The sequence below is a fragment of the Miniopterus natalensis genome, chromosome 2 (assembly GCF_054644295.1).
Source record: "Miniopterus natalensis isolate mMinNat1 chromosome 2, mMinNat1.hap1, whole genome shotgun sequence".
Lineage (NCBI taxonomy): Eukaryota > Metazoa > Chordata > Mammalia > Chiroptera > Miniopteridae > Miniopterus > Miniopterus natalensis.
In genome coordinates, this window is record NC_142082.1 from 100,601,835 (window position 1) to 100,622,892 (window position 21,058).

Sequence of the window (21,058 nt, forward strand, 5' to 3'; positions counted from 1 at the left end):
CACTATGTTCTCCGCTGACCTGGGGCTGCCAAGGGGAACAGAAGGATATATTTACAATCAGGATGGCTTTGTCACAGGGGAAAATCCCACTTTTTGTGAGTGGCCCACAGGGATGCAGAGGGGAGTGGGAGAGAAAAGTTGTAAGGACCCGTAAGTTGCAAGGACCCATAAGGTCCGTACTAGATGACCTCCAAGAACTATTCCAGCTCAGAAAACAGTGGGTCACCACATCTAAGAAAGAGCCCAAAGTTCTGTTTTCTTCAAAATAAGATTTTTAAATATAATTCACATACCATACAATTTATTTAAAGTGTACAATTGTTTTTAGTATATTGACAGATATATGCAACCATCACCATAGTCAGTCTTAGAACATTACATTATCTCAAAAAGAGTTCCTATACTCTTTAGCTATCACCCTTTATCCCCCCATAGTTTTCAGCCATAAGCCACCACCAATCTACTCTCTGTCCATATAGATTTGCCTGTTCTGGATTTTTCATATAAATAAAATAATAAAATATGTGGCTTTTTAGTATTAAATAAAATGCATAAATATGCGTTAGCTTCTTTCATTCAGCATGATGTTTAGAGGTTAGTCCATGCTGTACCATTATCAGTACTTCGTTTCTTTTTGTTGCTGAATAATATTCCACTGTGGATCTACATTTCAGCTATCCATTTATCAGTACATGGACATTTGAGTAGTTTCCACCTTTTGGCTATTATGGAGAGTCCTGCAATAAACTTCCATTTAAATGTTTTTGTGTAGACGTAAGTTTTCACCCTGTTGGGTAGATACCTAAGTGAGGAATTGCTGGGTCATATGTTTAATCATTTGAAGAACTGCCAAACTCTCTTCCAAATTCACTGCACCATTTTACAAAAACCAGCAGTGTATGAGGGTTCCAATTCTTCCACCTCCTTGCCAACACTTGTTATTGTGTCTGTTTTATTCTGGTCATCCTGATGGGTATGAAGCAGTATCTCATTCTGGTTTTGATTTGCATTTCCCTGATGACTCATGCTGTTGTTGTTTTTTTTCTTTCGTTGCTTATATCATATATGAGAATCCAATGCCAAATCTCAGATCTGAAGAATTACCTCTTTGGTTTCTTTTAAGACTTTTACAGTTTTAGCTCTTACATGTAGGTCTTTGATCCATTTGGGGTTAATATTTGTGTGTGATGTGAAGATCCAACTCCATTATTTTGTGGCGTTGCTCCAGAAGCATTTGTTGAAAAGACTGTTCTTTCCCCATTGAATGGTCTTGGCAACCTTATGGAAAATCAACCGACCATAGACTCACGGGCTTATTACTAGACTCTTAGTTCCAATCCACTGACCAATCTGTCTCTCTTCATGCCAGTACCACACTGTCCTAATCACTTTTGTTTATGGTTTTAGTGATAACTTTTGAAATTGAGAAGTGTAAGTCCTCCAACTTTGTTTTCCTTTTTCAAAATTGTTTTGGCTATCTGGTTCCTTGCTATTCTAAATTTTAGAATCAGCTTGTCAATTTCTACAAAGAAATCAGCTGGGATTCTGTTAAGAATGGCATGTAATTTATAGAGCAAGCTGCATAGAATCTTATAGATCATCTTAACAATAATAACTTTTGTAACCCATGAACATTGGATTTTTTATTTATTTATTCAGATCTTTAGTTTCTTTTCACAATTTTTTTAAATTTTCATTTATTCAGATCTTTAGTTTCTTTTCACAATTTTTTTTTTAATGTTCAAAGTGTAAATTCTATACTTCTTTTGTTAAATATATTCCTACTTTATTCTTTTTGATGCTATTGTAAATGGAAATGTTTTCTTAATTTTATTTTCAGATTGTTCATTACAAATATATTAAAACAGAATTCAATTTTGTACATTGATCTTGGATCCTGCAATTTTGCTGAACCAATTTAATAGCTCTAATAGTTTTTTAGTGGGTTCCTTAGGATTTTCTATATACAAAATCATATCATCTGAATAGAGAAAATTTTACTTTTTCCTTTCAAATCTGGATGCCTTTTATTTTTCTTGCCTAATTGCACTGGCTAGAATGTTTATTGTAGTGTTATTTATAATAACTATTGTACCTCTAGTATGATGTTGAATAGAATTGGAAAAAATAGACAACCTTATCTTGTTCCTAACCTTAGGGGAAAGTGTCCAGTATTTCATCATTAAGTATGATGTTAGCTGTTAATTTTTTTGTAGATGCCCTTTATCAAGTTGAGGAAGTTTCCTTCTATTCTCAGTTTGTTGAGTGTTTTTATTATGAAGGGAGTTTGAATGTTGTCAAATGCTTCTTCTACATCTAATAAAATGATCTTGTGGTGTTTGTATTTTATTCTATTGATGTGCTATATTAGTGACATTAATTGAGTTTTGGATGATAAACCAGTTTTTGCATTCCCGAACAAATTCCACTTGGTCATAGCATATAATTATTTTTATATATTCAGTTTGCTAGTATTTTGTTGAGCTTTTTTGCATCCACATTCATAATAGTTGTTGATCTGTAGTTTCCTTGTGATGTCTTTGGTTTTGGTATCGGGGTAATAATGGCCTCATAGAAAGAACTGGGCAGTTTTCGCTTCTGTTTTATTTTTTAGAAAAGTTTGTGGAGAATTGATATTAGTTCTTTGATAGAATTCACTTGCCATCTGGGTCTGGACTTTTCTTTGTGGGCAGTTGATTACTTTGTGGGCAGTTTTATTACTAATTCAGTCTTTTCACCTATAGCTTTATTTGAGTTGTCTGTTTCTTATTGAGTTAGTTTTACGTTTCTCTAGGAACTTGCCCATTTCATCTGTTATCTATTTGTTGGCATACAATTAGAATATTCCTTTATAAGACTTTTTATTTTAATAACGATGGTAGCAAAGTCTACTGTTTCATTTCTGATTTTATTCATTTGTCTTCCCTCTTTTTCCCTTGTCTTGCCTGGCCAAAGGTTTGTCGAGTGCTTACCTCTTCAAAGAACTAGCTTTTGGTTTCATGGCTTTTTCTCTATTGTTTTCCTGTTCTCTACTTCATTAATTTCCACTCTAATCTTTTATTTCCTCCCTCCTGCTTCCTTTAGTTTTAGTTTTCTGTTCTTTACATAGAATTCTAAAGTGGAAGATTAAGATATTGATTTGAGGTCTTTCTCCTTTTTCAATCTAGGCACACAGCTGTAAATTTCCTTCTAAACATTGTTTTAGTTTCATCCCATAAGTTTTGGTGTGTTGTGTCTTCATTTTCATTCATCTCAAAGTATTTTAATTTCCCTTTTGATTTCTTTTTTGATTCATTAGTTATTTAGGAGTATGTTGTTTAATTTCCGCATATTTGTGAATTTCCCAAGTTTCTTTCTGTTATTAATTTCTCATTTTCACTGTAGTTGGAGAACATACTTTGCATTATTTCAATCCCTTTAAATTTACTGAGGTTTGTTTTATGGCCTAACCTATAGTTTATCCTAGAGAATGTTCCATGTGCATTTGAGAAGAATGCATATCCTGCTGTGATGGGTGGAGCATTCTATAGATGTCAGTTAGGTCATGGTGGTTATTAGTGTTGTTCAACTTCTCTACTTCCATTTTGATCTTCTGTCTAGTTGTTCTACCCATTATTGAGAGTGGGATACTATAATCTTCTGTTATTGTTAAATTGTCTATTTCTATCTTCATTTCTCTCATGTATTTTGGTGCTCTAAGTTGCATATATGTTTATAATTATTATATCTTCCTGGTTGATTGACCCTATTATTATAATAAAATGTCCCTCTTTATAACTAGTAACATTTCTAGTTTCAAAGTCTATCTTATCAAATATTAGTATAGCTACTTCAGCTTTCTTGTGGTTGCACCAAAGCTCTGTTTTGCATTCTCAAAGGTTTTGATGGCCAGGGTAAGCCAGTGAAGAAGTTGCTTCTTATCACCTTATGTGGCTCACATTTCAAATGAAATATTTCACCAGTCAGCAAACTCTCCTTGAGCACTAGCTACAATCTACAACACAAAGACCTGCGTGATGGGAAAACCCTTGTGTCTAAATAGGACTTTATTCATGGGATTGCTTAATCAGTTCCTTGTCTTCTTCACTTCATCCTCAATAAATTTAAATCATACCCTCTTTTAAATAACTAGGAATCCACATGACCACAAGCCAAAGTTAAGTAAAATGAAATTAAAGGGAAAGGAAATCAGGAAACATATATAAAAATCATAGGAATAAACAAGTGCTAGTGCCTTGGGTGGGTGGCTCAGTTAGTTGGAGCATTGCCCCATACACCAAAAGTTTTCGGGTTCAATTCCTAGTCAAGAAACATACCTAGGTCAGGGAGCAGGAGACGCCAATTGACATTTTCCTCTCTCTCTCAATAAAGATTAAAATAAAAAAACACATCCTCAGATAAAGATTAAAAAACACCCAAATGCTAGTAAACAAGATATTTACTCTTCAACCCCTCAAGTCAGAAAAGCTCCCTGAATTCTTTAGGTCATTCACTTGCTCTGAAACCAGTAGAACTCTGAGGCGATGCCAGTGGGAAATGGAGTAGAGTGAGGATGGCACACTGGGGCCTCTGTCTGTGTGCCCTAATGTACCAAAGTGATTACAGATTTCAAAAGGAAGAAAGAAAACATTTTTAAAAAATAAATGTAATGCCATTCTGAGGAAGGGTCCCTGTTTGATCTTTCCGTGTGCCTGAGTCCACTTGTTTTGAAGGATGACAGCCCAGATACTCCCATTGGATGAGAAAACCTCATGTTCTGTGCCAGTTTCCTGTCACTGCTTTGAGCTCCAAGAGTTCAGAGAGGGGAGGGTGGCGTGACCTCTACCCAACTGTGTGTTGGCATGAGTCCCCGGTGACAGTGTGTCTGCGCTGCCAGGGCACTGGCAATCTTTGGAGTAGCTCTTCCTCACTCTTTCAACAACTAGCCAATTTGGTCTCAGGAAACCACACTGCAGTGGTGGCTGGGTTTGGAAGTCATTTTTAATTTTGTGACAAAGACAAATGTGTCCTATGGGAATAGTAAGTGGTTTTACTGGTGATATTAATGGAACCGTGACCTCTTCTGTATCTATAGTCCTACAAAACAAAAAATGTTTGTAATTCTAACATGTCATTCTTAGCCCTTCCTTGAAGCAAACTGCAGAGGAAGTATACTATTAATAAGCCCAGAGGATATTGTTTGTGTGTGTGTATGTCTCTACAGTCATGAGCTCATTTGCAAAGACAGTGGATTTATAATGCCACTGTAGGTGTGATACAAATGATGTGTTTTGAATTGTGTGAGGATGGACACAACTCATTGGTTCCGACATCTTTGAACAGAATTGCAGTGGGCCCAGTGCTGAAATTGCTATTGGCTTTTAAAGGACAATAGCTGTAGTAAAATTCAAGTGTTTAGGGGATCCAAAGTGACATAGAGAAAGAAGAAACCCAAAGGCACACTGAATGAACGACTTCTGTGCTCATTTGGGATTGGCATTCATTAGTCTAGTAGTGACTACACTGATGTTTACTCTTTCCTGCAGGAATTTTATGCCAGTGTCCTTGGTTGAAAATGGTTGCTTAAGGAGACAGTAAATTTAATATGAAGGATTTATGGTTTAGTTACATGAATTAACCCATTTCCTGGTGTTTGTGTTTACCTTGGGACTCACAAAGGAGACAAAATATAGACTCACGGGAGGAAGGAAAGGAATGATCAAATCCCAATAGTCTCCACCCGATTGTCTAGCTCAGCAGCTTTATTTAGGGGAGGAATTTCGTGCTGATAATGAATCTTTGTCCCTGTTAATTAGCGTTTCCTCTCTGCATAGTGCATATGCTACTACACACACTGAGCTTTCCTAACAGACATATAACTATAAACTTTGATAGTTAATGTCTCATTCTCTTATATTGGGCCAAACTAAATCAAATGCAAATTTTGTAGTTTTCTTCAAGTAATTAAAAATGTTATTAGAGACCCAGCCAATGTGGTTCAGTTGGTTGGGCATCAGTCATCTTGTACACCGGAAGGCTGCTGGTTTGATTCCCTGTCAGGGCACATGCCTAGTTGTGAGCTTCATCCCCAGTAGAGGGCGTGCAGGAGGCCACCAATCAATGTTTCTCTCACATGGATATTTCTTTCTCTCTCTCCCTTTCCCTTCTCTCTCTAAAAATCAATAAAAAATCTTTTTAAAATGTTATTATAAAATAATACACAGTCATTTTAGAAAACCTGACAAATACAGAAGAAGGTAAATGAGAAAATAACTCATAAAGCCACTACTCAAAGATCATCATTAACATTTTAGTGTATATATTTTTGTCTTTTTTTTTTTTTTTTTGGTGCCATTATATGAATATATATTTATATTTTTAATAGTCAAGATCATGAGTATAATTTGTGATTTTTATATATCCTAACCCCCCTCTCTCCATAAGTTCAAATTTCTCATAATAATATGAAGAGAAGTAACAGCTAACACATACATAGTACTAACCATGTGCCAGGTACCATTCTAAGCACTTAGCATATATTAACTCACGCAAGCCTCCTTCTGACCTCTTTGAAGTACATTTTATGTGTGAGGCACAGAGGGTAAAATGATTTGCTTGAGGTCTCACAACTAGTAAGGGGCAGAGCCAGAATTCAGTCCCAGGTTGTCCAGTGTGTGCTCTTAATCACCATGATCTGTTGCCTCCCTTTGACTCTCCATTTCTGGAATGCCCTGTCCTTAAGCTGCCCTGCCTCGTTTTCTTCTCAGAATTCCTCTAAGTCTAGATAGTGTCACATGCCACATATTTTCTCTGGAACATGCAAAAACTAGACCCATCTCTGAAAAACAATTACCACCTACAGCCTTTCCTGTGGGGGAGCCCTCCGTGGAAAGAAGTCTGGAGTTCCAGCCCCAAGGGAGAAACTGGCCTCCAGGCCTGGCTATTCATGTCCACACAACTCATTTCATTTGTTTACACCTCTGTTTTCTCATCTATAATGGGATTGGACAGCCCTTCATTCATTTATTGGCTCATTCATTCATTCATTTAATACACATTAGGCAATTTTTCCTCTATTTCCTCTCCTCTAGGAGTTTGTCATCCAATGTGTAGCCAGAGAAGTAAACTGCCAGTTCAGTGTCAGTGTGTGAAGCGTTGCAATAGGGGAATGCTGGGGGTGTTGTGAAAACTCCTAAGATAGGCTGGGGCAAAAAGGGTATAAGGAAGGGGCTGGCCTGCAAGGCTTCCCAGGGGATGAGTAGGGATTATTTAGGCACCTAGGGGCATACAAGGTGGGCTGTGATGATAGGGTCTCTCTAGGGCCCTCTCTAGTGTGTTTCAAACCATCCCATCCTCAACAGGTGACAACAGTGTCAGCAATGGCCCCCTTTTTTTGGCTTAAAATTACAGGGGTTTATTGTCTCACATTCTAGAAACTAGAGGTCTGAAATCAAGGTGTCAGCAGATCTTTGTTCCCCTGAAACCTGAAGGGGAGCATCCTTCTATGCTTCTTCTGAACTTCTAGTGGTTGCTGGCCGTCCTGGACATTCCTTGACTTAAAGCTTCATCATTCCAGTCTCTGCCTTTGTCTTCACATGGCATTCTCCCCTGTATGTCCGTCTTCAAGTGGCCATCTTTTTATAACGACACTAGTAATATTGGACCAGGGACCCACCTTAAGTAACTGAAGTAATTACATCAGAAATAACTCTATTTGACCCAAATGATGTCACATTCTGAAGTACTGGGGGTTAAGACTTACACATATTACTTTGAGGGGAAAACAGGTCAACTCATAACAATCTCTGGAGCCACTGTTGAGTCTAGGCAACCATTGCCTACTTTACTACTCTTGTTTCTCCAAATTCATTCTCCACCCAGCATCCAGAATGAGCTTCCTCAGCTCCAGCAAGCAGGTGGAGGCGTAATTAGTTCCTTCGGGTACAGACCGAGAGTTAACATAGGACTTCGTTCCATCAGGCTGAAACTGAGGGGAGAAGATGTGAACACAGTAACCCTGAAGAGATCAATGTCAATGGGTTTCCAAGGGCAAAGGCCTGTTACATGTGAGGACTTTTTTAATAGGATCTACTGCTTATTCTTATCCCCAGAATTACAGAGAAGTTGGAACAGGTGGCTTGAATCCTAATGGCCTCTGAGATTGGCCAAATGCCATACTTTAAAGGGTAGTATATTGGTGCCGATTTAAAGCCCTTCCCTGACCTCTTCACCTGCATCTGCTCATATTTTCTGTTAACAGGGAAGTGGTGCATGCCAGAGACACAGACCTACTGAAGGCATGGAATGACTGCAGTGCTCACCATTGCTTCTCCAGCCTCTCCCCTGCCCTAATCTTTGTCATTCAAATCTTTAGTCATTCAAATGCTAACCCCTTCAACTGGACACCTTCCCACCCCTCTGTCTGTGTCACATGTGCTCCAAAGACAAGTGATCATTGCAACTTCCTGTGACTTCTTACAAAGGCTCTGGAGGGGCTTCCTGAGGCACTTAGCATAGCTGTAGTGAGGAGTTTATGCAGAATAGTCTCCATTCTCTCTCACTTGCATTCTTGTGGCTTTTCCCCAGAGTGGTCTATACACACCCACTCCCTCTGTCACAATTGCATTTTAGGCCAAGAGAGCAATCTAATGGCAGGCAGAGATCTGAATAAGCAATTCCGTTTTATTAAGAAGCTTCTTCTTCTGGGCAGAACATGGAGAGCCAAATTCAGGGATAAGAATGGGAATGTCCGGGTTACATGGCGGGGAATGATACACTGTGGCAGTGTCCATGTTGCCCCGCCAGCACAGGGGCTAGATGTTTGTCATATAATCATTTATATATATATGTGTGTGTGTATATTTCTCCATTTTCTTCTCATTCAGATACAGGGAGACCCTTCTTAGAGATGCACAGTGAAATACCTAAAACGATATATATGACTGAAGGAAGGGATCTCGTCGTTCCCTGCCGGGTTACGTCACCCAACATCACTGTTACTTTAAAAAAGGTAAAGTTGAGCTATGCTAGTCTCAGAATATTTTTACTGCAAATGAACATAATGAATTTTTGATATTTTTTACCCACGGACTAATTTCCTTACAGACATTTGGGCTTCCCGGTGGGTTTTTTAATCACATCCTTTACCATAAAGCATGAGGGCTAGAAGTTATACCCGTGCGTGTATTTAAATGGGATAAAGTGATAATGCCTTAAGCATAAATCAGTGACTAATGATAGAACTAAAATCATGAAAACCTTTGTATTTGCCACAAATTCAAGTGTCTGCAAATGCGAGAAATAGCAGTTCTATTGCTTACACAAATGAGTAGCCTGGCAGAGCGGTGAATCCAGACTTGCTAAAGCAGAGCGATGGGTGGGGCGGGCTGGCTCTCCAGAGCACCCAGCTTTGGGCTGAGTTTTTGTACCTGGTAACAAAGGGCTTTGCTCCTGCTGGGCATCCAAACTTAGCCTCTTAGAGGGGAAAGAATGTTATAAATGAGATTTTTCTTCCTATTATCTTGTAAATTTTTCATGAGAATAAGAAAAAAGATTTAGGGTAGAATTTAATAAAATCACAAGCTAAACTGTGACAGTCCTGCTAGGAATACACTAAGACTAAGAAGTCAATGGACGCTCCTAAAATGAAAACCTAGTGACTCCTGAGAGCTTGGAGCTTTAAGAGAAAAAGTTACGGCTGTCCCACCACATAGTAGCTGCTCAGGATGTGTGTGGGGCCATTTGGAGAAGTTTAGAGTGATTTTCAGTATTGCCTATGGACCCTGGACACTGAAATGTGATGCGGTGTCCCCCTGTCTTCTTTCTTTGCATTCACTCTCCTGTGTTGTCAATTTAAGCCCTCAGTACAGTCCATCAGAGACAGGTTTGGGTCCTATTACATCTGTGTATCATTACCAGGAAATATAAAATCCTCGTATGTCAGAGCCGGGAAGAGCATAGGAGTCTAACTCCATTGGCTGAAGAAAGAACCTGAGGTTCCCAGGGAGTAGGGGGCCTCCCAGGTCATACTGGGCGCTAGAACCCGTATCCTGACTTCCCCGTGCTCTTGCTGCTCTTCTGTGATTGCCTAGTTTGCACAGGAGGAAGCTCAGTATGGTTGAGAGCAGAGGCCCAGGAGCCCCTGCATGGCTTCTTACCACCCTGCACTTACCTGCTGGACAAGCTGGCAAGTAATCGACGCTCTGTCTACCTCAGTGTCCTCATTGTAGAGATGGGAGCAATTACAGCAGCGCCCACCTCCCATGGTTGTTAGGAATGCTAAGTGAGGTCGTCGATGGAAAGCACTTAGAACAATGCCAGGTGCAGGGTAAGCCCTAATCAAGGGTTAGCATTTTTATTATTTAATCTAGCAGTTTAATACTCATTAATTGATTATTATCAAGTTATGTTTTCAATAGCAAGTCATTACTCCTCTCAGTCTGATAGGTTAATTGCTATGTGATTAATATAAAACTTCTTTGTTTCATGCAAGCTCCCTATTTTTTGCCCTAATGCAGCTCTGTTGCAAGAAACATTCACAAATTCACACACGTAAAAAAATTTGGGGCGGGGGAGTTTATTTACTCTGTTTTTCTACCTAAAATCTATGAGGGGGTAGGGAAGAGAGCACAAAGTTGTAACAGGAATTCTGGTTTGGCACATATTGAAAATACTATAACCTATTACATATGTATGCTGACATGAAATTAATATAGGCCTTTCCCTTGCCTTTTCTTCCAATTTGCCGTCCCCTCCCTCTCCTTTTCCCATGCCTGCTGGAGACAGGCCTCCCTGGCAGTCCTTTCTTTTAAAGCCCCCATCCACCTGCCTCTATAACATGTGCAGCTGCTGCTGCAGCTGAGGAGCTACATAGTCTTTTGCAATTTTAGCTCTTGTCAGCTAGAAGTAAAGTTACTTGCCAATGAAATCCTACTGGTGGCAGTCATGGATAGATTGGAACAAGCTAAACACTTTAGAGGAGATGTTACTGTGTTTTTAAGCTGTGCTGAGGAACATCATCAGCAACTCCATCTTTCAGACTCAGGACATGCTTGTTTTCACATATTTTTAAAGCATCATGATTTCAATACCTACTTAAATTTTTCTGAATTTTTCCCTTAATAGTTTGCACTAAGTTAGAAGAGAAAGTTGTTTTTCCCCACTGAATGCAAGGCATCCACCCATCAGTGTCTTTCAGTTCTTCATAAACAGAATGTGATTCATTTCAAACCCAAGTAACACTCAGGTAACATATTTGCATACCCAGACACATTCACTGGGAGAGAGGCACCAGTGACTCTGGGATAGAAATTCAGCCCCAGGACCACAAATCCCAACCAGATCAGCTCCTTCAACAAGCAATATAAACAAATGATAAATGGATAGAGTGATGTAAGTTGTACTATTAAAAGAAGATAGAAAAGATTCTAAACTTCTTCCCGGCAGTTTGGCCTTTCCTTTATAATCTCCGGTGGTAAGGTAATCTCATGTTTTTCCCTTTTCCAAGTTGGGACAAACAATAGTGGCAGTCAGAGGGTAGGTACTGCCTCTGAACCTGGGCTGGCAACCTGGCATCAGGGGAATTTGGCCGGGCCCCTCTGTAGAGCAATGACCCTTTCTAACGTCTAATCCCAAGGCAGACTGTTTATACTGTAGTCCTTAAAAATGAAGTCCTTAGGGCCTAGAAGAAGGCATAAGGAGAGAATCAGATCCTGGATTCTTCTCTTCTGCTTGGACTCACTGTGCTTGAGAACACTTTGAAGAATTAGAGGGCACTCCACCCATCACAGTGCCTCCAGCCACCTCAGCCTCAGCTTGCCAGGGCGGGGTTTCCCCTCCAGAAGCAGTCAGTGCCCTTGGGCTTCTCAGAATGACAACCCAGGGAATGCTCTGAATCTTGGAGGATCTGGAAGGATCTAGTCCTTTAAAGACTGTCACCTCTAGTGAATCATGCGAAATAGGAGGACAAGTTACAGCTTGTTAACAGCTCCAGATAAAGACATTCATGAGAATAACCTGACAGCCCCAGTGGAAAAAAAACACTAATTGGTTTCTCTATTGAGTATCGGGCCAGTTTATTACTAAGGTTCCCAGAGGCCAAAGAGACACAGGCTTCCACTAGAAGCCTGACATGACAACTAGGTCCAACCTAGGTAGGTGCAGATGGTTGCTAAGGCTGATAATCAGTTACCATAATTACTCTATCATAATAAATGTATACCTTGCTACATGCAAAGAAAACTGAAGATCCACTTATAATAAACTGATTTTTTACCTGTGCTATTTTTATTTTAGATGAAAATTATGCTTGCACAAACAGTGAAACACTGTTGCCACAGTTAATATGATTTTGTTAAAGCATGTTTCTTCCTTTTCAGTTTCCATTTGCTACTCTGATCCCTGATGGAACAAGAATAATCTGGGACAGTAGGAAGGGCTTTGTAATTTCAAATGCAACATACAAAGAAATAGGGCTTCTCACCTGTGAGACAACAGTCAATGGACATTTGTACCAGACAAACTATCTCTCATTTCGACAAAGTAAGTGACGTTCCAAAGGCGTGAACATAAACCAAAATCTCAAGGGTTTAATCTGCTTAATGAAACCTTCATTTAAAACAATGTTGTTTCTCGTGCTTGCAGCCTACACAGTCTTTGATGTCCAAATGAGCACACCGAGCCCCGTCAAGTTACTTAGAGGTCATGCTCTTACCCTCAACTGCACCGCCACCACACCCGTCAACGGGAGAGTTCACATAACCTGGAGTTACCCTGGTGAAGTGAGTGACCGATCTTTCTCTTTCTTCAGTAGGATAGTATTTATTTTTAGTAAGTGAAAAGTCACTGTGTTTTTGCAGTGGGGAAATCAGAATACTCTGACTCCGACGACAGTCTGAGTCAATCAAGCAGCTTTGGTGGGTGCGTTCCTGGCCTGGCATTTCATGAGTCTGATAGGCATAGATATGGTCTTTTGATGTCCAGAGGTTTTGTTTTGAAGTGTATAGACTGGTATTTCTATTGCATGGTTCTGAGTGGAAAAAGGGATTGTTTCATCCTTGGAAACCATCCTCTAGGATTTAGAGATGAGAGAGAAATTTATCGTGAATACCAGGCGGGGACTATCTTTTGTAACAACTTTTTGTTGTCAGAGCATTAATTTAAGATGCTGGCAGACAGTCAGGCTCCTGATTGGAGCGTGTTTGGAAAAGATAATACAACCCAGCCATCCAGTGTTCATTTGTTAAGTGACAAAGGAGCAATTCTGTCCTTCAGAAAAATGAGAAGAATGAAGACTGAGTCCGGTTCCCTTATACAAATTAAACATTCTTGCAAACAATAATTACTTTAAAAATGTTAGATGGGGAACATATGATAAACTGTTCATAAATGTTTGACAGTCGTTCCAGCCCCCATTTCTTGTCGGTGTGATTTATGTGGCATATCCCAAGGCCAATCGTCTGTTATGTTATTCAGATCACCCAGTCACCAAGTTCACTTATGATTAAATTATGTACGCTAGTTTAATGCATCAGCCCCAAGCTATTGTTTTTCATCAACCTTTCTTGCCGTGGAAATCTAATAACTTAGCAACAAAAAGGTGTAACAAGTGCCTTGTAGGGATGCATTAAGGACTCAATAGTCAAAGTACTTTCTTGAAAGTGGTATTGTTTCATTTAAAAAGAAATGCTACAACTTAGAGCAATATTTTCTGGGTTTTGATAGAAATCAAATATTCTCAGTCAATCAAATATTCTGAATAAATGCCAAGAGGGAAGAAACTTTTATCCTGTCAGTGTTGCTACTCTAAGTAAGAGTGTGATGACACATCTGTTGAAAGCCAATAACCTTCTAAAATGGCACTGTCCAACAGAACTTTCTGCGATGGAAATATCCTATAGCTCTGCGGTCCAACACAGTATTCATTAGCCACATTTGGCCAATGAGCCCTCGGGATGTGGCTAGTGTGACTGAGGAACTGAATTTTTTACTTTGTTTAGTTTTAACTTAACTAGCCGCATGCGGCTGGTGGCTACGGTACTGGACAACTCAGTTCTGAAACACAGGACCAGCTGTTTTCCAAGGTAGAAGCCGTGTGGATGTTGCTCAGATGTGGGAAGGAGAGCAGTCTCAAAGGGAAAAGGGGAGTAATAGCTCTGACTGAAGTTGCTGAAAGTGCCTCAGCGTGTTAGTTCAGGGGACTGAGTGTCTGATTTTTGACGTTGGAGATTGACCTTTTCTCCCTGGTTACTGCTGAGAATGAAGAAATGGCCTCCGTGTGTGTCTGTTCCAAGGAGCAATGAAAGGACAGGTGGGTAGAAGTTATGAAACACAGTGAAGAGGAGAGACGTTCAAGACTCAAAGATCAGTTCTGGACAGTTTCCAAAGTCTTTTTTCCATGCCCCCTTGTGAGGAAGAATTGAGAGAAAGAAATAATATATTATGTGCGCCAGTTGACTCGAGGCCTGCTCTAGGTGCCCCCAAGCAAATGCCAGGCAGCGCCCCCCAAGTGCCGGCTGACCGTGTCGACGGCTTTGCATGTCCTCTTCCCCATTTAGAGTGATTTAATGAAATTGGCAAGCATTGCCCAAATGGTGAAATAACGAAACTGGGAGTGTTACACCTTAGTAGGTGTAGCCAGGACTCATTTTCTTTTCCTTCAATTCAAGTAAGGAAGCAGAAGAAAACTCATGTGGTGATTTATTAAGAGAAACACTGCGATTAAACCAGATGCTAACGCTGCTTGCCTGCGTCTGTGTGAGATCTGTCCTAGAGAACATGTTTCTGTCTAGAGAAGTGTGTGTGCTGCAAAGATGCTAGATTTCTACTCAGAGACCTAGTTCTTGCCTACTTTGGCCAGTGTCTCTGACACTTCAGGGTCCATCTGTAAAAGGACAATAATCCCACCAATCTGACGGGGTAGTTGTGAGAAACGATTGAGATGATGTATGTGAAAGTCCACCCCAAGAAGAGGAAGTGCTCAAAAAATGCCACCATGTCGCATATTTGAAATATCCAGCCAGAGATATAATTTCCAAACCTCTTGCTCCTCAGCATGGAATGTTGATCTCGGTAACAGTCCGGATGTACTATCATTTTAAGAGTAAACAATTACTACTTCTAACTGGCTATCCATTTCTTTCTAGGCAAGTAAGAGTGCCTCTATAAGGTGGCGATTGGGCAAAGCCAACTCCCATGCCAATATATTCTACAGTGTTCTTATTATTAACAAAGTGCAGAGCAAAGACAAAGGCATTTACACCTGTCATGTGGATAGTGGCTCATCCTTCAAGTCTGTTAACGTCTCCGTGCGTGTATATGGTAAGCAACTCAAGCTCTGCTTTCTAGTCGTTGTGGTTTTGGGTGGGGGGCGGGGGGTTCTATAAACCAAGTAAATTTTCTTTTGGCCAAAAGGAACACTGTCACGAATGAAGGCAATGTTGTCCCCCTCCTCCCCCTGCCAAAAAGCAAATCACATTAAGTGCACTTTAAAGTTGATACTTTTGAATTGAACAGAGAATCTTTCCCATACAAATTTGTCGAGGTTAATAATAACTCAGTTAGGTCACATTAAAATCTATATGAAATCCTTTATTTAGTGTTCCTTATAAACAAAACAGAAAAATAGGATCATTTTGCCCTGGCTGTCATTGCTGAGTGGTTAGAGCATCAGCCTGCACATAGGAGGGTCAAGGGTTCCATTCCAGTCAAGGGCACATACTTGGGTTGCAGGTTCAATCCCCACTCCCAGTCTGGGTGCGTGTGGGAAGCAACCAATCAATATGTCTCTCTCACATCATGATTTTCTCTCTCTCTTTTCTCTTCTCTCCCTCCCCCCTCCCTTCCACTCTCTCTAAAAACCAATGGAAAAAATATTCTTGGGTGAGGATTTTTTAAAAAGGATCATTTTTGCCTTTATTTTCAGGGGGAAATTTCTAAGGTATTACTGTGATTTAAAGAAATAAAAATATGGTGTGATAAATTATTTAGAATTGATGCTCTTTTATCCCTGGTTTTACTCTCAAGAGATCCTCATATTGTTGCTCAATTCCAATAGGCAAATTCTGTTAAGAAAATACTTAACACTCTTTAGAGCCCTCAAAAACCTTACTCTTTCCCAGTGTTGAAAAGAAAAACAGTGTGAGGAGCAGAAACTAGGAAACAATTCTCCTTTGACTTTCTCTAGTTGATTTGTTATATCAAATTAGTTGTTTTAGGGTGCCTGGAGCAACTTTTTCTCCTTGTACTCATATGACCCGGGAGATTTTTAGAAATAGCTTTCTATTTGTTATTGTGATACAGACACTTAAGGTGTTTCTCTTTCTGTTGACCTAACACTGTTTTTATGGACTTGCAACCATTTGATTTGAAAGTTTTTTACCAGTTAGGGTACTTTTAAATTATTTTATTTATTGATCACTATTTGGGCTCATTGATAGGCCTGACCATAATTCAGCTTTGTTTTTCTAATTCATTAGTTATACCCTCCTTTAATGAGGAAGTGAATTTGTTTGTTTTTGTTTTGTTTACATAAGTATAGTATTTTCTAATATATCAATCACTTCTCCTTTCAAAGATCAACCATTCATCACTGTGGAACATCGAAAACAGCAAGTGCATGAAACTGTAGCTGGCAAGAAGTCTTACCGGCTGCCTATGAAAGTGAAGGCGTTTCCCCCACCAGAAGTGGCATGGTAAGACCAAAATTATTTTCCTTTCAGTTACAATAAGCTTTGTAAGTCTGAAGATGCAAGAGCTCCCTGGCTTGAATTCCTAAAAATAATCAAGATAAGTTCCCCAGGCAGCAGTGGAGAGCTAAGAACTGCCTGGGCTGGGCTGGGAGAGTTGCAGGCAGGAAGGGCCGGAGGGAGGAGCCATACTAAACCAGGATGGAGCGGGGATTAGGGTTTTTTGAGTGCTCATTGCAGTTTAGTCATTCATTCACTCTGACTAAATTTCTGCATCTCTAAACCTTCCTATGATGTCAACATCCTCTGAATGGAACGTGTTGGCAATGACCAGGAGGCCTCCTGAATAAACAACATGCTCTATTAACCCTGAAGAAGTGGGCCCTTGTGATGAGGATAATAATTCTTTTATTATCTGAAAATAATTCTTTTATATACAGCTGGGTTGAAAGTTCCAGTCTTGTTTTAAAATTAAACAAACATTAATAGAGACAAAACTTATTCATTTACAGGGGTGGACAACGCACCTACTTGAACTAATTACGTTTTTTTTGGCTCAAAGTCTGCATATTCAGAAACTCTTTCAGCAGTTGTGTGTGTGTTTTTAATTTTATGGTAGCACAACACCTGATGTAAAACAATGTAATCTGTTTATAATCTGCAGTCACTTTTTAAAGCACTTTTGAATGCCAGTATCTTTGGCTCAAACTGTTACATTTTAAACAAAGAGTATAGTACAAAACTAACTCGGAAAACAACCCATACAATATAGAAGTGGTGCCATTTTAGAATCTCCTTGACGAGAGCTTACTTTGCTTTCATTATGAGCATTGCATCAAATGAGCATTGTGTGTGTGTTCAGTTTCCCCAAATGGTTTATAGATAATTAAAAGAAAATTAAATTTGTGCTATGCCCCTTCTTGCTGTTGCAGAAGAGAGACTTGAGGGGATCATAATACCTAAGACATGCAATAGTAAATGTCCTACTAGTGCACATTATTCCTAAAAGGAGTTTAATCTCACTAGGAGTGCATGCCTCCTTCTGCATCTGAGAGTATCCCGATCTATTAAACAGCACTCATTTCTTCAGTCACTAAGTAGCAAGGACCTAAAATAAAACAAAAAATCAACCCATTTTCAAAAATACTGACTGGTTAATAGGAAATAATTTAAAGTAATACTAATACTAAGATACTTGTAATCACAAAATAAAGCATAGCATTCTAAATGCTTTGGAACTGAGACCCCCTAGGAATGGGAATTTGTCTGCAGGACTGTGTAATACATGCATGGTTATAAAGTAAACCACTCTCAATACTATATATCCTTATATAGAACACAGTACGTTTCTAACAGTAAAAACTGCTCCTTTCAAGAACTATGCAGTTTTAAAGTTAGAAGAGATCTTTGAGAAACTCTATAGAAAACTTGGAGAAACTGAGGCTTGCATGGACAAGTCAGGTGCGCAGGTACAGTGGCAGAACCAGGCCCAGAACTCAGGCCTCCTGATTCTCAGTTCTGTAAGAAACTGCATGACATCTAGGCATCAATTCTATATTTAAATTTTTTTTTTTTTTTTTAATTTTAAGTTTATACCTTTTGTTTGTAACTTCTGTGCCCTAACTATTCTTCCTCAGAGGGGAAAAATCTTGATAATCTTGATTTCACTATAGTTTTTGAAAGGGACAACTGCTGTGACCATTTATATAGCTAATAAGAACTCCACATGAGATCACAATAGGAGAGTCTATTTTTATTTTTATCTGGAGAAGTGATCTAGTTGATCTGACTTACAATGGCCCTTGTATTATTGGTGGAGCCTCATGGAAAACTCTGGAAAACATCTTGTAAGGAATTGGTCAGTGCTTCTGGGTTACTACTTAAGTCACAGTGGAGACCAGAACCCCTATGGGTACATTGAGCCATCATTTCTCTGTCTCCCTCAGCTTACTTCTTTCTCTTTACCAATAAACATTGTTTCCCGGACTAAAATTCACACCTGGCCCTGGCCAGTGTGGCTCAGTTGATTGGGTGTCATCCTGGGCACCGAGGGGTTGCCGGTTCAATTCCTGGTCAGGACACACGCCAGGGTTTCGGGCTCGATCCCCAGTGGGGGGAATGCAGGAGGCAGCCAGTTGATGTTTTGTTCTCACATCGATGTTTCTCTGTCTCTCCCTTCCTCTCTCTCTAAAAATCAATTAAAAAATCTTTAAGAAATTATTTTTTAAAATAAATAAAAATGAAAATTACACCTGGCTTTACTGATAAGTTAGTGTCTAAGTTTTTTTTTTTTTAATGAATGTTGAGAATCAAAGGTTTGCAGTGCGTAAATTTGAGTTCACAAACGTAAATGGCAGTGCTAAAGTGATATCTGAGAGGCAGTGTGAAATGACTTACCGATCATGCATTTAACCATAGGCTAAAAGATGGGTTACCTGTGACGGAGAAATCGGCTCGCTATTTCATTCATGGCTATTCATTAATTATTAAAGATGTAGCTGCTGAAGACACAGGAAATTACACAATCTTGCTGAGCATAAACAAGACAAATGTGGTTAAAAACCTCACCACCAATCTAATCGTAAACGGTAAGTTTACTGTTCACACTTTCTCCTGATTCTAGTAGGGGTAAGATTAATGAAAATTTGTAAATCAAAAGTCAGTATAACAACATCAAAGAAAACAAATTTCTAAAAATTTTAAAAACCACGTAACTATTTCATGTCTACTAGTTGGCTTCGTAGTATGGCTTATTATCATTATAATCATACCGACCATGGGATGGATTTTTTTAATGTTCTCAAAACACTTCTACTTTTAAAAAATGGCATTATAATGACAAACATGTTTTTTTTTCATGTTGTTGTTCCCTAACATCAAAACCAGTGACAATGCGGTCCTTCAGGTTGTGGCCCGGGAGCGAGGCATTGGAACAGTTCTTGACTTCTGTCCTGTTCTTCTCCTTTCCAGTGAAACCCCAGATTTATGAAAAGGCCGTGTCATCATTTCCGGAACCAATTCTCTACCCACTGGGCAGCAGACAAATCCTGACCTGTACCATTTACGGTATCCCTCAACCTACAGTCAAGTGGTTCTGGCATCCCTGTAACCACAATCATTCGAAAGTAAGGTAGGGACAGATAGTTTCTTGAATAACTTTCAAATACTTTTTGTCACCTGAAATTAAGATTCTTTAATGAACATCAGTGGGAGTTTGCAGACTGGATGTGCAATGTATTGGGGGCAAAGACTTTGCCTGCCTTGGGAAGAGGGAGGCAATGTCTACTCTTCTTCCTTCCCCATTTCTAATTTTTCTCTCTAGTTTATAGTTTCAGGAGCACAGGGACAGAATTAAGGTCACCCTGTGAGCCATTACCTAGAACTCAGGTTGAAACATCAGCTTCTCATTTTCCGGTGCAGGACCCCCAGACTTTGGCTCCGCCACTATTCTTCCCCTTTCTCATCTTCTAAACATTGGATATAATATGAAATCTTCCCCAAACTGATGAGCACGACCTGCCATAGGCCTTGTTCACACTCTTCCACCTGCCAGAAAGGCGCTTCTCCCTATTCCCTATTTCCTGAGAAGTCCTTCTTTGTCCTCCGAGGCTCAGTTCCTATGTCACCTTCTCTGTGAAACCTCCTGGCTGCCTCCTGACTTCTCTCTCCCTCCCTTGTATCAACAGCAGTTTGTGTACACCACTGCTACATCACCAGGTGTGCACCCTTTCATCTGCTCTCTAAGCTCTGAGATGACGGAGAGCACCTCTGTATGTTTAGGGCCTGGCATGGTGTCTGGCACACAGTAAATGCTCACTGTGCATTTGCTGAGTGACGACATCCTTGCCCTCTGCTAACTGTGCAGTGTTTCCTTGCACCCTGTGTATGACTGGGTGGTTTACCAAACCATTTCTGTTTGGTTTAGAGGACTGGCACTAATGATAGTTCATGGAAGCTAATTTGATGAACAGGAATAGAATTGGTAGGTAAAACAATAAGATATTATTGAGATCAACCAAGAATTGTCATTATGCCAAATATTTCCTTTATTGCTTTTGACTCCACTTGCAGAGTGTTTGGGAGAATTGCTATTAAAAATTTAGCTTGACAACCCTCTGGCATGTCTCAGCAGTTGAACATTGACCTATGTATGATCCAGGAGATCAAGGTTCAATTCCCGGTCAGGGCACATGCCTGGGTTTGGGCTTGATCCCCAGCAGGGGGAGTGCAGGAGGCAGCCGATCAATAACTCCCTCCCCATTGATGTTTCTCTCTCTCTCTCTCCCTTCCTCTCTTTGTAAAATCAATAAAAACATATTTTAAAAAAATTTAGCTTGATAAAAAGTAAATAAGACATAACTACCATAGACAGATAGAAGTGGCTATTTGTTTTT

At 39.6% G+C, this 21,058-nt stretch overlaps 1 protein-coding gene across 1 annotated transcript in view; it reads left to right on the forward strand.

The window, feature by feature from the left end:
* The window catches only part of FLT1 (fms related receptor tyrosine kinase 1), a 178,788-nt gene that overhangs the window by 41,028 nt on the left and 116,702 nt on the right, over positions 1–21,058 (forward strand). The window contains exons 4-10 of the mRNA XM_016209446.2: positions 8,865–8,989; positions 12,357–12,519; positions 12,622–12,758; positions 15,123–15,297; positions 16,553–16,670; positions 19,083–19,252; positions 19,635–19,794. Of these exons, the coding sequence (XP_016064932.2) occupies positions 8,865–8,989; positions 12,357–12,519; positions 12,622–12,758; positions 15,123–15,297; positions 16,553–16,670; positions 19,083–19,252; positions 19,635–19,794 (1,048 nt within the window). The remainder of the gene's footprint in view (positions 1–8,864; positions 8,990–12,356; positions 12,520–12,621; positions 12,759–15,122; positions 15,298–16,552; positions 16,671–19,082; positions 19,253–19,634; positions 19,795–21,058) is intronic.